Source organism: Phyllostomus discolor, chromosome 1 (assembly GCF_004126475.2).
Source record: "Phyllostomus discolor isolate MPI-MPIP mPhyDis1 chromosome 1, mPhyDis1.pri.v3, whole genome shotgun sequence".
NCBI lineage: Eukaryota > Metazoa > Chordata > Mammalia > Chiroptera > Phyllostomidae > Phyllostomus > Phyllostomus discolor.
In genome coordinates, this window is record NC_040903.2 from 108,482,631 (window position 1) to 108,497,380 (window position 14,750).

Below are 14,750 nucleotides of genomic sequence, written 5' to 3' on the forward strand. Positions count from 1 at the left end.
TCTTATTTGTCTTTGCCTTGACCTAGCACAAGGGACACTCCATTACTGTTCTCCTAGTTGGAAGTGGGAAAGGAGGAGCAGTACCCCAGATGGGTGCACATTCTGCTCCCACTGACAAGGATGTCTAGAGAGGCAGACAAATTCCCAGTAGCTAAATAGCACACACTCAGAGAATGATAAAGAGGAGCAGCTATGCTTTAATATGTATTTTCTCAATAAATCTTTTCCTTAAATTTATACTTTAGGTAACTCACAAAAATTCTTTATGAATTAAGAACTTCTGTTCCCAGCTGAATAGGACTACTGCCTCTATACACAAGAGAAATCAAGCAGAGAAGAGATTTGGTAAAAGGTGTCCGCCTGTGAGTTCTGTGGTTTCTTTGCTTGGCTTTGTCTTGTGGCTTTGGTCTGGCATTGCTCTGATAGCCATTAGTGGTCTCCATGTCCACTTCAGATCTTCTTGGTCCATGTTAGGAACACAAAGAATTCAGAAAAAAAATGTACTGAGAAGGTTTCAAATGTCAGAAGTGCAAAGGAGCCAGTCAGTGTGAGGCATGCGACACCCTGGCACAGCACTCCATACACTCAAAGTCTCAAATAATATTGGGTGATAGCATACCCATGCTAATGTTTTCTTTTTATAACTGCTCACAGAACAGTTGAGTCATCCAAGTATGCAACTGATAAGGTTCTAAAAGAGTATTTGATTCAAGGCCTGTTTTTTTTTTAACAGATAAAAACACCAGCAGCCCCACAGGATGGAGCAATGTACTCAGAATCACAGAGTTGTGCTAGCACTGGGACTGGACTTGCAGCACAGTGCTCAGAAACCCAGTTGTGCTTTTATACCTTCATAGGTGACACTCTTTCTGATATTGTTCCCATCTCCACTTAAGAATGTCCTTTTAATTTTTAAAAGGGTAACATTTTGCAAAAATAAACAAACAAACAAATAAACTGGCACTACAGATAAGATGTATGTGGGCCTGTTTCAAAAATATCTCAATATGGTGAAGTACTTCTTATGTTCCATGAAGCTTAACATACTTCAGAAAAACATACCATACGAGATTTGCAGAAAAACATACTGTTCCAAGTTCCTTTTATAATGCAATGCTGTTCATACCTGGGGTCCACCAATCCAGTCACCTCAAACACTTTGCATTTGTTGAAAAGAATGCATTATTTTACAAGTAACCCTTAGGCCATGTCTTCCTGGCACTCTCCCTGTTTAAATATGTCTTCATTCCCCTTTTAAAGGCAGCTTAAAATTTCTAAACCCAGTGGTATACTCTGACACTATTATGCATAGATTCCTTATGCAGTATTCTTACCAGGAAATCCTCGAAGGGTCCTTGCCTCTAAAACCTTCCCCACTTGGATAAGATGGCCCTGAAATCTCACCTTTTAGGAATTAAGTATGGTGCTATTACATACAGTGATGTATGACTTCAAAGGTCTTTGTGAGAGGGCACAGAGAAGAGAGTACAATGCAGGACATTCCCTGAAAAGGAAATGGAGTTAAAAATGAACTCCTTCACATGCTTTATAGCTTTTACTGACAGCAAATCCTTAATGAAGTACTAGTCTCAGACTCTGAAATAAAAACTGTGGATTCATGCTATCTGCCACAGGTGGCTATTTGAATAAATAAGACAAGCACAACCCCTCTGTGGTTGTAAAAAACAAAAAACTGAAAGTTGTGTTATTCTCACTTGAAAGCAGTATCAAAGGGAGCCATCTGCTAAATAGTAGACACCTATGGCTTCTGATGACCAGGCATTCTTTCCACTTTCTTCATATAATACGGAAGCCCTACTTTTCTCTTGGAAATTGCCTCTCTTCCTTCTGCCCTTTGTGTGCCCTCATTGCCCATAGGGTGGGCAAGTGACCCAGGTGGGTTAATAGGAATAAACCATCTCCCTTGACAATAGAATAGGCAAATAATCCAAGTAGAGCCAATCAGTATTTCATTAAAGATAATTAGCTAGTCTGGGGAGGAAAGCATGCTATGTTTGAATCTTTCTGTATGATCACATCCTAGAAGGAGGAACCACTTATGTGTTGAGCCGCCATTACCTTTTACACTGCCTGGAGAGTACTTGCTTGAGAATAAGTGCTTGGAGAAGTCAGCTCAGATGAAAACACACGTTTGGCCCCAGCTGGGCCTAAAGCCAGACCTACTCCTTATTTCCCTGTCATGACTGGTAAACTACTTTTTTGTTTAAGCTAATTCAGATTGTGCTTCTTTTTTTAATATATTTTATTGATTATGCTGTTACAGTTGTCCCATGTTCCCCCCTTCACTCCCCTCCACCCTGTATACACTGTCCCACCCATATCCCCCCTTTAGTCATGTCCATGTGTCATACTTATGAGTTCTTTAGCTTCTACATTTCCCATACTATTCTTACCCTCCCCCTGTCTATTTTCAACCTACAATCTATGCTACTTATTCTCTGTACCTTTTCCTCCTCTCTCCTCCTCCCACTTCCCTGTTGCTAACCTTCCATATGATCTCCATTTGTGGGGTTCTGTTCCTGTTCTAGTTGTTTGCTTAGTTTGTTTTGTTTTTGCTTTAGGTGTGGTTGTTAATAATTGTGAGTTTGCTGTCCTTTTACTATACATGTTTTTTCTTTATCTTCTTTTCTTAGATAAGTCCCTTTAACATTTTATGTAATAAGGGCTTGGTGGTGACGAACTCCTTTAACTCGACCTTATCTGAGAAGCACTTTATCTGCCCTTCCATTCTAAATGAAATCTTTGCTGGATAGAGTAATCTGGGATATAAGTCTTCATGTTTCATGGCTTGGAATATTTCTTTCCAGCCCCTTCTTGCCTGTAAGGTCTCTTTTGAGAAATCAGCTGACAGTCTCATGGGAACTCCTTTGTAGGTAACTGTCTCCTTATCTCTTGCTGCTTCTAGGATTCTCTCCTTCATTTTTACCTTGGCTAATGTAATTATGATGTGCCTTGGTGTGTTTCTTCTTGGGTCCAACTTCTTTGGGGCTCTCTGAGCTTCCTGGATTTCCTGGAAGTCTATTTCCTTTGCCAGATTGGGGAAGTTCTCCTTTATTATTTGTTCAAATATGTGTTCAATCTGTTGCTTTTCCTCTTCCCCTTCTGGTACCCCTATAATTCAGATGTCAGAATGTTTAAAGATGTCCTGGAGGTTCCTAAGCTTCTCCTCATTTTTTTGAATTATTATTTCTCCATTTTTTACTGTTTGGTTGTTTTTTTTCTTCCTTCTGGTCCACTCTATTGTTTTGAGTCCCAGTTTCCTTTCCTTCACTATTGGTTCTCCATGCATCTTCCTTCATCTCTTTTATGGTAACCTGCATTTTTTTCATCTAATTTGTGCCCAAAATCAACCAATTCTGTGAGCTTCCTGATTACCAGTGTTTTGAACTGTGCATCTGATAGATTGGCTATCTCTTAGTCACTCAAAAGGATGAGTCCTGGGGCATTGATCTGTTCTCCTGTTTGAGACATGTCTCTCTCTCTCTCTCTCTTTTTTTTTTTTTTTTTTTTTTTGGTCTGGTCATTCCTGTTACAGTGAGGGGCGGAGCCTTAGGTGTTCACCGGGGCTGGGCACCCCAGTTGCTAGATTGTGACATTTTATGTGGGGGCGGAGGCGGGAAGGAACAATGGTGGTAGCTCCTTTCTCCTGGGACCTCAGTCCCTTCTCTGGGATCCTGGGTTGCTCACTCTGCCCTGGTCCACAATCGCCGCCTCATTGGGTCGGCCAGCTGTCGCTTGCATACCAGGGTCCACCTGCTGCGATCTGGGGCACCCCAGATGCCTTATGCACTCCCGGTTGCCTTATGCGCTCAGTTCTCCCTGTTCACCGCAGGCTGTGCCCAGCGCCCGGCTGCTCCTCTCCACCCCTGCTACTGGTCTGGATGAATGCATCTACTTCAACTTGGCTGTCCGACTTCCATTCGGATAAATTCTCTATCAGTTCTTGGTGTTATTCTGCCTCTAAATTGTTGTTGTTCTAATCTTGGTTGTGCATGGAAGTATGGTGTGTCCACCTATGCCTCCATCTTGCCAGAAGTCTCAGATTGTGCTTCTTGATATGCATCTGACAGCTCTGATTACCACTCATTTGAGTATCCTGTACTTTATGAAATGATTTCTCTTATATATAACAGGACAGTTATGTTATCTTCTATCTGCTTAATAAAAGATACTCACTTGACATGATCAGGACTGATACCAACTACATAGATATCAGAATTGATCTAAGATGGACAACTTTAAAAACCCAAGGCAGATAATTCAAACCAAAGTCCAAAGAATCTTAAAAATCAATGAGACAGAAGTTTTCTCTGCAGACAGCATTAAAATTGAGTAACTTTAAGTATGAGTTAAATTTGGGTATGTTTCACAATATCCAGTCCATGCCTCAACATAATTCTAAAGTCTGTGAAGTCACAAATAGGTTTAAAAATGCAGAAAAAGAACTACAGTGGGGAAACTTGCCTTTGAGTACCAGGTTAGAGGCAACAGCACAGTATGAATTTAAGAAACACTTGACCTCAGAAAACACAAGCTAATAAGTTTTATTGTGAATTTTCAATAAACAGAGAATAAACTGATTATACTAGTCAACTTTCTTTCACTGTAAAGATTTACTTCATATTCTTTAAGATACATACATATATTCAGGACATCCATTTCCCATATTTCATTCCATCACAGAATTGCTGCATAACTTTGCCAACTTTGAACTCTTAATGTGTCTCAGTTTTTCTACCTGTGGCAGAAGAGGGTGCAGCAATGCCTTTAGAGGCTGGTAGTAGCCAGGTCTACTTTGACTCCGAATGCAAATAATAATTATAAAGTCCCAATGTGTGTTTCCTTTTGTGCTTAGCATTTCAAAATGTAAACCCCTATTTTTGTTTTTCATCACCTGTCACTTTACAATTTGCTGTCTGAATTTTTATATTTCTATTATTTTCAGTTTCTACAACTAAAACTAACACTGAAAAAAAAAACAAGAAGGGTAAGTGCAGGAGTGTCTCTGCCCAAATATTTTTTCTCTCTGTCTATATTGCTATTTACATCCCTGGTGGGGTGTTTATAGCATTTGAGCAGGAGGAAAATCTGCCTATAAAAGGTAACCTGTAACACTAATAGGCTGAAGACTTTTTTAAATACAAAAGTTCCAACAAGGCTGACCTGTTTGCCATGATTTTCTCATGTCATGCAGGCTTTTGTGTGTCATTGGGCATGTCCATCTAGGCAGTGAATTTTGTAGCTGAAAATCCACAAACAAGTATTAGTTCATTTATTGCCTTCTACCTAGGAGGCAAGGGACTTTGACAATCTGCTGGCTTAACATAATAAATTTAAGAAAGAAGGCTTTGTTGAAAATAATGCCCACTGATAATAGCCAACTCAATATATTTCACTGAACTACTGATATAGGAAATTGTATAACAACTAAAAGCATGCGAAAAAATTCATACAAATATCTGTGAAAAGTGCATATAAACTGCGGTTGGTTGACTTTACAAAACTAAAGAAACATGTTGGTATGTCTCACATAAATTATCCCAATAAGCCAGTTTGTGAATGTCTATTGCAGGTGTAAATACACATTTAAAATTCTTTGGCCTTCTTTGGGGAAATAAAGAAAAAAGAAGAAAACGGGGGAAGACATTATTGCAAAGAGTCATTTGGAGTGATACTTTCTTGTACATGAACATACACAATCATAAACTTATTGTGAAAAAAATGGTTAGGGAAATTTCCCCTTTTTAAAGCATTTATTGAGCACCTACTCTGAGTTGTTAAAACTGAAATAACATCATTAATATTCCATAACTATGTCAGTAGGATTTTTATGAGTTTCAGGAAAGACTATCCAATTTTTCTAGGAAAATGTGTTCCTAACCCTGGCCAGGTGGTTCAGTTGGTTGGAGTGTGATTCCATATACCAAAAGTTGTGGCTTCCATCCCAGGTCAAGTTACATATCTGGGTTATGGGTTTGATACCCAGTCAGGGTGCTTATGGGAGGTAACCCATCTATGTTTCTCTCACAATGTGTTTCTCTCTCTCTCTCTCTCTCTCTCTCTCTCCCTCTCCCCCTTCCTCTCTCTCTAAAGTCAATAGCTTATCCTCAAGTGAAGATTTAAAAAGGAAAAAGAAAAAAATGTGTTTCTAGCCCAAATTTTCAACCTACAAAATTATTAAGACAGCAGCCACAAAGACAGCAGCTTCTGTGGTCATCTTGGTCTTCACTCCAATTTCACTCTTCTCCCTAGACTTTTAGTACCTCTCCCTCTCCTCTTTTCATATGACACAGGATAAAATAGAAGAGAGTAGGGGAAAACTGCCTCCTACCAGAATGGCAAACCTATTTGAAGTTACACCTATCAGCTCCTCTTTACCCACACAGTTATAACAATTTAGGGTAAATCTGTCTTTTGGGGCTCTCAATTGTATTCAATCCTTCCTTCTCAGGTAATTTATGCTCTGATCTTCTCTGTGCTTTATTTTCAACATCTCCAATATATTATTAGAGTCTAACCATCAGTGGTTAAGAATGTTCAAGAGTACCCCATCTGAAAAACAAACGAAAAAGAAAAAAGACATCGACCTCCCTCCCCACCTCTTCCTTCCACAGCTATTATCTGTCTCTTCTACTTCAGTAGACACTTTGACAGGATTATCTTTGATCATTGTCCCTATTTCCCTAACTTCCATTCTCTCCCTAGCTCACTTCAATCTGGCCTCTAGCCCTGTCTTTCCCTTATTTCATTGAAATAGCTCTTGTTAAAATCACCTCTCAGTAACTATCATGCCACTATGTCCAATTGCATTTTAGTACTAGTATTCTCCAACTAGTACTCTCAATGGCAGCAATCTTCAGCCTGTTTCATCTCATGGCACACATAAACTAATTACTAAACTTTCTGTGGCACACCAAAAAATGTATTATATTTTTTGCTGATCTGACAAAAAACAGGTATAATTTTGATCCATTGACACCAGAAAGCTATTGTGTTGGCTGTTGTCAATTTTTAATTTGAGAGTCACAGGCATGTCCACCGTTTTGGCATCTCTGGACCACAGTGGAAGAAGAAGAGTTGTCTTGGGCCGCACATTAAATACATTGTGACATGTACACAAAAGAAATTTCATAATGTTTTAGGTAAATTTATTATTTTGTGTTGGACTGCATTCATAGCCATCCTGAGCTGCATGAAGCCTGCAGGTTGAACACCCTGGTAGGGGAAAAGAGGTCAGTGTCCCTGACTAAACAGTAAAGTATTGCATGTTTCAAAAATTCTTGTGGCACACCAGTTGAAAATCGTTGCTCAATGGTATTTAATTTCTTTGTCTAGTACCTTGTTTTAGAAATCTTCCTTCTATATGACTGTTATGACAGCACGCTCTCCTTGTTTTCCTCCTATCTTTCCAGCTGCTCATTCTCAAGGTCTTTTGTTGTCTTACGCTAACAATCCAGCCTTTGAATGTTCCTCAGTGTCTCTCTTGGCCTCCTTTTCCAATTTCCAACAATTTTCCAAATTCCCAGCAATTTCATCCATTCCCTTGCCTCAATTATAATGTTATTATAATTACTATATTATTATAAAACTGCACATCCAAACCATGTCTATATTCCTAACTCATTTGATTATCTCAAAAAGAAAAAAAAATCTAGACCAGATCACATTCACAGTTTTCTCTCTATGCTAGCCTCCTTTGACTTCACAAAGGCTGTCATACCACCCATCCAGTTATGGAAGCTAGAATCTTAACAGCAATCTTTGACAACACCCTCTCTTTCACTGATATATCCATCTCATCATCTGATTAATTATATCTTCTAAATACATCACGAATATATCTTTTTCCAGTCTCCACTGCTATGATCCTGTTCACACTCTCATTTATATTCCTACTGTAGTTACTTCATAATTGGCCTTTCAACTTCTTCCTTTTATTCTTAACTTTATATTCTTAACTTCATATTCTTAACTTTATAATTTCCACTTCTTCACTTGCATCCATAACCCATTTTCTCTATATAGTCATAGTCCTCTAATAAAAACACAAAATAAAATTAAATTCAACAATCCTTAACTGTGTTTTTGATCTTTATTTTATATTTTTAAAACTACTTTTATTATTTTTTAAAATTCCTTAAAATTTCAGTTCTGTATTTGAAACTATGATTAAATTTTAATAGAGAGCCCTTTCCCTATTGGAGTGCTCAAATTATATTCTATATATCATCCTACTTAAAAATAATCCTTTTGAAATTTTTAATACTTTTTTGAACGATATTTATATTGGCTTGATGAATATTTCTATTGGTTATTATTATTTTAATTCTTAATTACAAAGTTATTTAGTGAAGGCATAATAATCTAAAATTATTATTTTGGGCAAATAATATACAGTTTTCAAACTCTAGCCTTACCTTAACACCAAATGATATTTTGAATCTAATAGCATGATTCAAATTTTAGCCATTGTCTTTCTGCAACTTGTTGTCTCACATACTGGAGTACAAGAACTTTGCATTATTACTTTTAAAAAAAATTTAAATGGCACTTGGGCTGTTTCCAGGTCTTGGTTATTTTAAATAATGCTGCTACAAACATATGTGTGCATATATTCTTTCGAATTGGTGTTTAAGGTTTCTTCAAACATATTCCCAGAACTGGAATCACTAGATCAAAAGGCAGTTCCATTTTTAGTTTTTTGAGGAAACTCCATACTATTTTCCACAGTGGCACACCAGTCTGCATTCCCAACAATAATGTACTAGGGTTCTCTTTTCTCCACATCCTCATCAACACTTGTTCTTTATTGATTTATTGATGATAATCATTCTGGCAGATGTGAAGTGATATCTCATTGTGGTTTTAATTTGCATCTCTCTGATGATTAGTGACATTGAGCATTTTTACATGTCTATTTGTCATTGTATGCCCTCTTTGTGGAAGTGTCTATTCAGGTCCTTTGCCCATTTTTTAATTGGATTGTGTATCTTCCTGGTGTTGAGTTGTGTAAGTGCTTTATATATATTTTGGAAATTAACCCCTTATCAGTGACAAGTATGTATCAATGGCAAATATGTTCTCCCATACAGTGGATCCCTTTTTAATTTTATTGGTGACTTCTTTTGCTGTGCAGAAGCTTTTTTAGTTTGATGTAGTCTCATTTGTTTTTTTTTCCCCTTTGTTTCCCTTGCCCTAGGAGACATATTGGCAAAAGATGGTGACAAGAAATTTCTGAGATTTCACTGCCTATGTTTTCTTTCAGGATAAAAAAGCTTCAGTACATTTACATAATGGAATACTATGCATCTGTAAAAAGAAAGAAATCTTACCTTTTGCAACAGCATGGATGGTCCTGGACATTACTATGCTAAGTAAAATAAGCCAGTTAGAAAAGACAAATACCATATAATCTCACTTATATGTGGAATCTAATGAACAAAATAAACTGAAGAACAAAATAAAAAGAGAGTCACGGATACAAGGAACAGACTGACAGCTGTCAGAGGGGAAGTGGGTATGGGGTGGGAGGGACTGGATGAAAGAAGGTGAGGGATTAGCCAAAGAACATACATGCATAACCCATAGACACAGACAACAGTGTGGTGATGGCCACAGGAAAGGGGGGTGCTGACTGAATGGAGGTTAGCAAAGGGGGCAGAAATGGGGACACCTGTAATAATGTCAACAATAAAAATAAAACAAGTGACTAAATGAGAAAGAAATCTAGATGGCAGTCTTCTCGCCAATATTTGAAAAATTTTCAAAGTAACTTTGAAAAGGACAAAAATGAAGGATCAGAGAGTAAAGGTTTATGTATTTATTCTTCCTCTGCCAATCCAAATTAAGGAGGTAGCCATAAATGGTGTTCAAAAGACACCTCATGAATGATTGAGTCATTTGATGGAAGTGCCATTTTAATAAAATTATTTCAAATAATAGTACATTAATTTAAATTCCAATGTTCAATCCTTTTTCAGTTTCACTTTATTGCTTTTCTGAAATATGTGGTTTTGGTGCTTTGAAAAAATTGTCTAGACTTCATACTGCTTTGAAATACCAACCTGAATCTCCACATTGCATCAATCTGAAATACTTGAGGAAGTTAGCGGCTTAAATGGCCTTCTGGGAGCAATAAATCTCATCTTATTTTTTGACAAATTGGTGAGAAGTTGATGAAAGGAACCAAACATCTACCACCCAGTCTATTGTTAAGGAAGGGCCAGTTTCCTGCCCAGAACCTTACTCCTGCAGTGGCCCTTGTGTGGATCACCCAGAGCCTCTGCCTGGCTTCCTGGGGTGTGGTCCATGAATCTTCCCTTAATTAAAGCTGGGTTCTATCTAGTCTGGGAATTTGTGATGTCAGGAAGAATGATATGTTCATGAGGCCCAAACAAAATCAACTCAGAAATACTGACAAATTTTTCCTCTATCACTTATTCTCCTGTAAATGTGGGTCTGTCTCGCTTGCTGAAGAATTGCAGAAATCCAGAATTGACCCTTTTCAGCAGTTAGTGGAATCCAACAGCAGAATAAAGAGGTCATTAGCAAGAACAATTTGGTCTGTACCAACTGTCATGAGCGTGTGTTCATTATATAGCTTTTTCCATAAGTCAGCCAGGCAACTGCTTGGCTAGCTACCTGCTGAGCAGTCCAGCACCAAGGAATAGACAAGAGCCATATACCAGGTAACTATGCTATTCACTCAGCTTTTATTGAACATAGGTTTACTCAGAGTAGAACATCAATGTACATTAATATCCTACTCACACTGTAACAATTTAAGAGAAATATAATGCACACCAGCACACAGTTATCAATGGGAAATAATGATGCTGAGTCCCAGAGTCTCAGTCTGCAGATCTGGGAGACAGCATGGTAGGCAAGGGAGTCTTCAGAATCTTGCAAGGAAAGATTTCTGGAGCCAGGTGGGCAGCAGGGCAGATGAAGTCCTCAGTCTAGCAGGGCAGAGCTTCAGGTGGCCGGGTGTAAAGAGAGATAAGCGTGGCATGGAGCAGCACTCTGGTGTGTGGAGCTTGGCTGTCTCAGTAGTGGTCTGGAGCCTGTCTCAGTTATATCTTGAAAGTGGCATACTCCATCCACCCTTCATGGTCCTTTGATATGTGTCTTATCTTAGCATGACTGATGGTGACTGAGGAATTTCCCCAGTAGCCTATCTATGGAGGGCTCTGCTTTGCAGACAGTGGCTGTTCTGATCAATGATCACTCGTGCGGATATCCTGGGTGTGTCTCCTTGCCAGATGTGTCTAGCATGTCTTAGGTAGTTTCCCTCTTGAACCAAAATGTTATGGCTGACTAGCAGCCATCTTGGTTGACATGAGTGATTCCACTTTGTTTTGTATACTGTATGCTATCTTGATCAGACCAATGCCATTTTTTATTGGTCCTGCCCTGCACACCATCCCTACCCACTGGCGGGCAATTATCAACCAATGCTGTAGGGCTCCATTACTCAGCGCTGTGTGGAAACAAGGACTCTAGGAATGCCTCAGATCAGCCAAGACTGGAAAAATCTGAGGCAGAACTTAACTATAATATTTCACACCAAAGAACATAGCGTATGTTTTATCAGTTGGTTGGAGAAAGTGTGGCAAAAGATCTCTGCTGGTGAATAAGAAAAGTGTTTTTTTGCACAGGGATCTGCTCGCTGGAGGAGCCCTCCCCAGGGACAGAGGGAGGGAGCCAGAGGATCGAGGTTGCGGGGCTGCAGCAGTCACCGACTGAGTTCAAGGTCTGGTGGCTTTGTTAGCCGGCTGGGTCTAGGCTGGGAAATGCGCACTCAGCAGGGAAAGGAGAAGAGATTGGCGCTAGTTTTCTAAAAACAACACAGCTCAAGTCACCCCGCCTGTGTCCCTTTGCTCACCCCACCGACACACAGACGGGTCAAATCCGGTTCCAGGATCGAGTGGGCCTCCCAGTTACCACTCAGAAAAAGGCGGATATCTGTGACTCCGGGCCGCCCCTCCCGCTGCACCCCTCGAGTTCCCCTGCTCTGTCAACCTGCCAGTTTCTGATTGGCGCTTCTCTCTCAGAGCCTGGGACTGAGGTCGAGCAGTGTCACCACGACTACCACGGTGCCTCTCGCCTGGAACAGCTGCGGACTGGGACTGGTGGGGCTGCGCTCCAGTTGGAGAGGTCCGCGAGTAGGCTCCAGGGTTCCCTCTGCCGCATTTGCTCTCCCGGGGCCTTCCCTGGGCTCAGTAGGTGCCCCAGCCGCGCCTCCCTCTTGCGCTCAGGGGCCGGGGCTCGGGTCTGCTCACCGCCCCTCCCACTCGACCCAACCAATGGACTACTAGCCTCACCCGGCCACCTTCTCACCCTGCGCCTCCAGGAATCCGGGACGGAGAAGGAGGAACCCGGTGAGGGAAAGGAGGTGCTTTTAAGCCGAGCGGGCTCCCGAAGCCCAGGGGGCCGAGTCCTCAGCTTGGAGGCGGGGCCCCCTACAACCTCGAGGCGGGAAGAAAAGCTTGACCCAAAGAGAGGGTGGGGGACGAGTGCGGGTGCTGGGGATCTAGCTTCGCGGGTTCGGGTACCGCGGGCACTGCCACGGACGCATGTCTCCCCACCCAGCCTGGACCTGAGAGCGCCGAGTTCCTGCTTACCGTCTGGGGCTCCTTTTCTCCTGTCCCGCCCCTCGTCCTTCTGCCAAAACCTTTGACCAGAGTATCCTTGCCAACATTCCTAAATCTCCTTTGCCAGCTCGTTTCGCCAGGTTAGTAATAAGGCTCTGCTTTCGGATGTGGACAGAAAAGGCCAATTCCCAGAAGGTGTAGTGACCTTTACACCTTTCCCACGAACTAATACGGAGAGGGTCCGCGGGTATTTACCCAACTCAAGGACTTAATTGGTAGCCGAAACCAGTTTCTGCCCTGAAATGTCCTTGAATGCAAACCCTCAGAGGCCTGCTGCTGCTGTTCTGGGAAAGCCTCAGTGATGGAACCGGGGGAATCCCGTCTGCAGAGAGAACTCGTCCCCTGCCGCAGGGGGACGTGAAGGTAGGCCGAAGCTAGAAGGCCATCGTAACAATGCCTGCGGCCTTGAAGAGACACCGTTAGGACCCTGGCAACACCAAACCTCTCCCCGCCGCCACTGCTCCCTCTCCCCTGGGATACAACAGAAACTGGGGACTTTGGACCCCTCATTTAAAACCCTAGATGCTTGGGATCCGAGATGTGGGTCTGGGCAGGTCGGGCGACAACTGCTACCTCCCCTCTCACCCCATCACCATCCCCTACACTCCAGCATTCCCTCTACCCGGAAAGAGGATACCAAGTCTCTGGGCAGCACGGTGCGACAGGCGCCCAATGCGCGCCCTGATGGGGGTCAGGGAGGCGTTGGTCTGACTCCGCTTGACGTGGCAGCTACACTGACGACCCCCCGCCCCGCGCCAGGGTGCGTCTCCCTCTCCAGCCTCGCTTTTCTCCGGGTCCCTGCAGTCCTGGCCCGGGGCGTCCAGGGGCGCCCTTCAGCTCCCTGCCACAGGTCTTGAGCCCGCACCGCAGGCAGGAGCTGACTCTGCTCTCCTTGCCCAACGGACGCTGGTGGGGGATTCTGAGTTGTGAAAAGCAGCCACCACCTCCCGGGCGCTGCGCGCTCCCTGCGGCAGAATCCCACAGATCTTCCGAGAGCTGCCCGTTGCACCCGGGGGGTCTCAAGCGAGCACGCCGAGGTAAGCTGTCCCTGCCCTGTCGCTGGCACCCACATCGATGCCCCCTACCCAAATGCACACGCGCTGAGAGCAGACCCAGTGTCTCCCCTCCCGTGGGGCTCCCTGCAAGGCTACCGGAGAGACGGACAGTGGGACTCGGAAGGCACACACAGGGAAACTTGTTCCTCCTGTCTCCGTTCAGACACTGACGGCTAGCCAGTGCTTGGAGAGGGGCGGGAGGAGGCGGGGAAGGGCTTCAGGAGGGGAGGGGAGCATGCGGTGGGGGAGGGGTGCAGTTGGTGAAACTCCTCTGCCTCTTGCTCTACTCACTGCTTGCTCCTCTCCGAGCAGACACCCGGGACCTCCCCTGGGCGCCAGCTCCTCGGCTCCGACGGGTCCAACGACAAGCCGGATTTTTTTTTTTTTTTTCTTTCTGGAAATTGGCTTTGGTGTGTGCTTTCCTCCCTCCCCTTTGCCTCCTCCCTTTTTAAGGCATAGTCCGGGCAGTGGCTTCTGGAAGAACAAGTGTGGGAAAAGAGAGAGGAAACCGGAGCTAAATGACAGGATGCAGGCGACTTGAGACACACAAAAAAAGAAGCATTGCTCTCGGATCAAGTCATTGCCTCGCTGCTTTCCTTTCTCCAAGACGCACTGAGGATTTTACAGCTCTAGGCGGAGTTGGAGCGCTTCGGCTGGTTTAGATTCCCTCTTTGCTCCATTTTCCCCGCACGTCCTGGTTCTCCGGAACCTGCCTCGGTGTCCAGCGAAGGGAGAATGGAGAGGGGGCTGCAGCCCCTCGGCGCCGTGCTCGCCCTAGCCTTCGCCCTGGCCCTCGCGCAGGCCAGATCTTTTCTCAATGGTAAGTGACAGGCGGAGGCGCGCGTGACAGCGCCGCCCGGGCTCTCGGCTGCCCAATTCGGCCGAGCTCGGCTTCCCGCCCAGCTACGAGTCTCGCGGCGGCAGGGATGAAGCCGGAATAGCCACCACCTGGGCGAAGGAAACTTTTATCCGGGAGGAGAAATAAAGAAATCAGATCAGTCAGTTTAGGGCAGGAGGATTT

General features: G+C 43.2%; 1 protein-coding gene and 1 long non-coding RNA gene across 8 annotated transcripts in view; both read left to right on the forward strand.

The window, feature by feature from the left end:
- Positions 1-12,427, forward strand: part of LOC118500955 — a 30,612-nt gene extending 18,185 nt beyond the window's left edge. The window contains exons 2-3 of the long non-coding RNA XR_004903529.1: positions 5,912-5,923; positions 12,416-12,427. This is a non-coding gene — a long non-coding RNA (uncharacterized LOC118500955). The remainder of the gene's footprint in view (positions 1-5,911; positions 5,924-12,415) is intronic.
- Positions 12,428-12,484: 57 nt separating this feature from the next.
- The window catches only part of NRP1 (neuropilin 1), a 163,101-nt gene continuing 160,835 nt past the window's right edge, over positions 12,485-14,750 (forward strand). For 3 of the 7 annotated variants that reach the window (XM_028505491.2, XM_028505490.2, XM_036027508.1), the window contains exon 1: positions 13,979-14,549. In XM_028505491.2, coding sequence (XP_028361292.1) covers positions 14,465-14,549 — 85 coding nt within the window. In that variant the 5' untranslated portion in view covers positions 13,979-14,464. Of the gene's footprint in view, positions 12,755-13,255; positions 14,550-14,750 lie in introns of those variants that run through there. The other 4 variants (XM_036027501.1, XM_036027503.1, XM_036027499.1 and 1 more) reach the window with 4 other exon arrangements.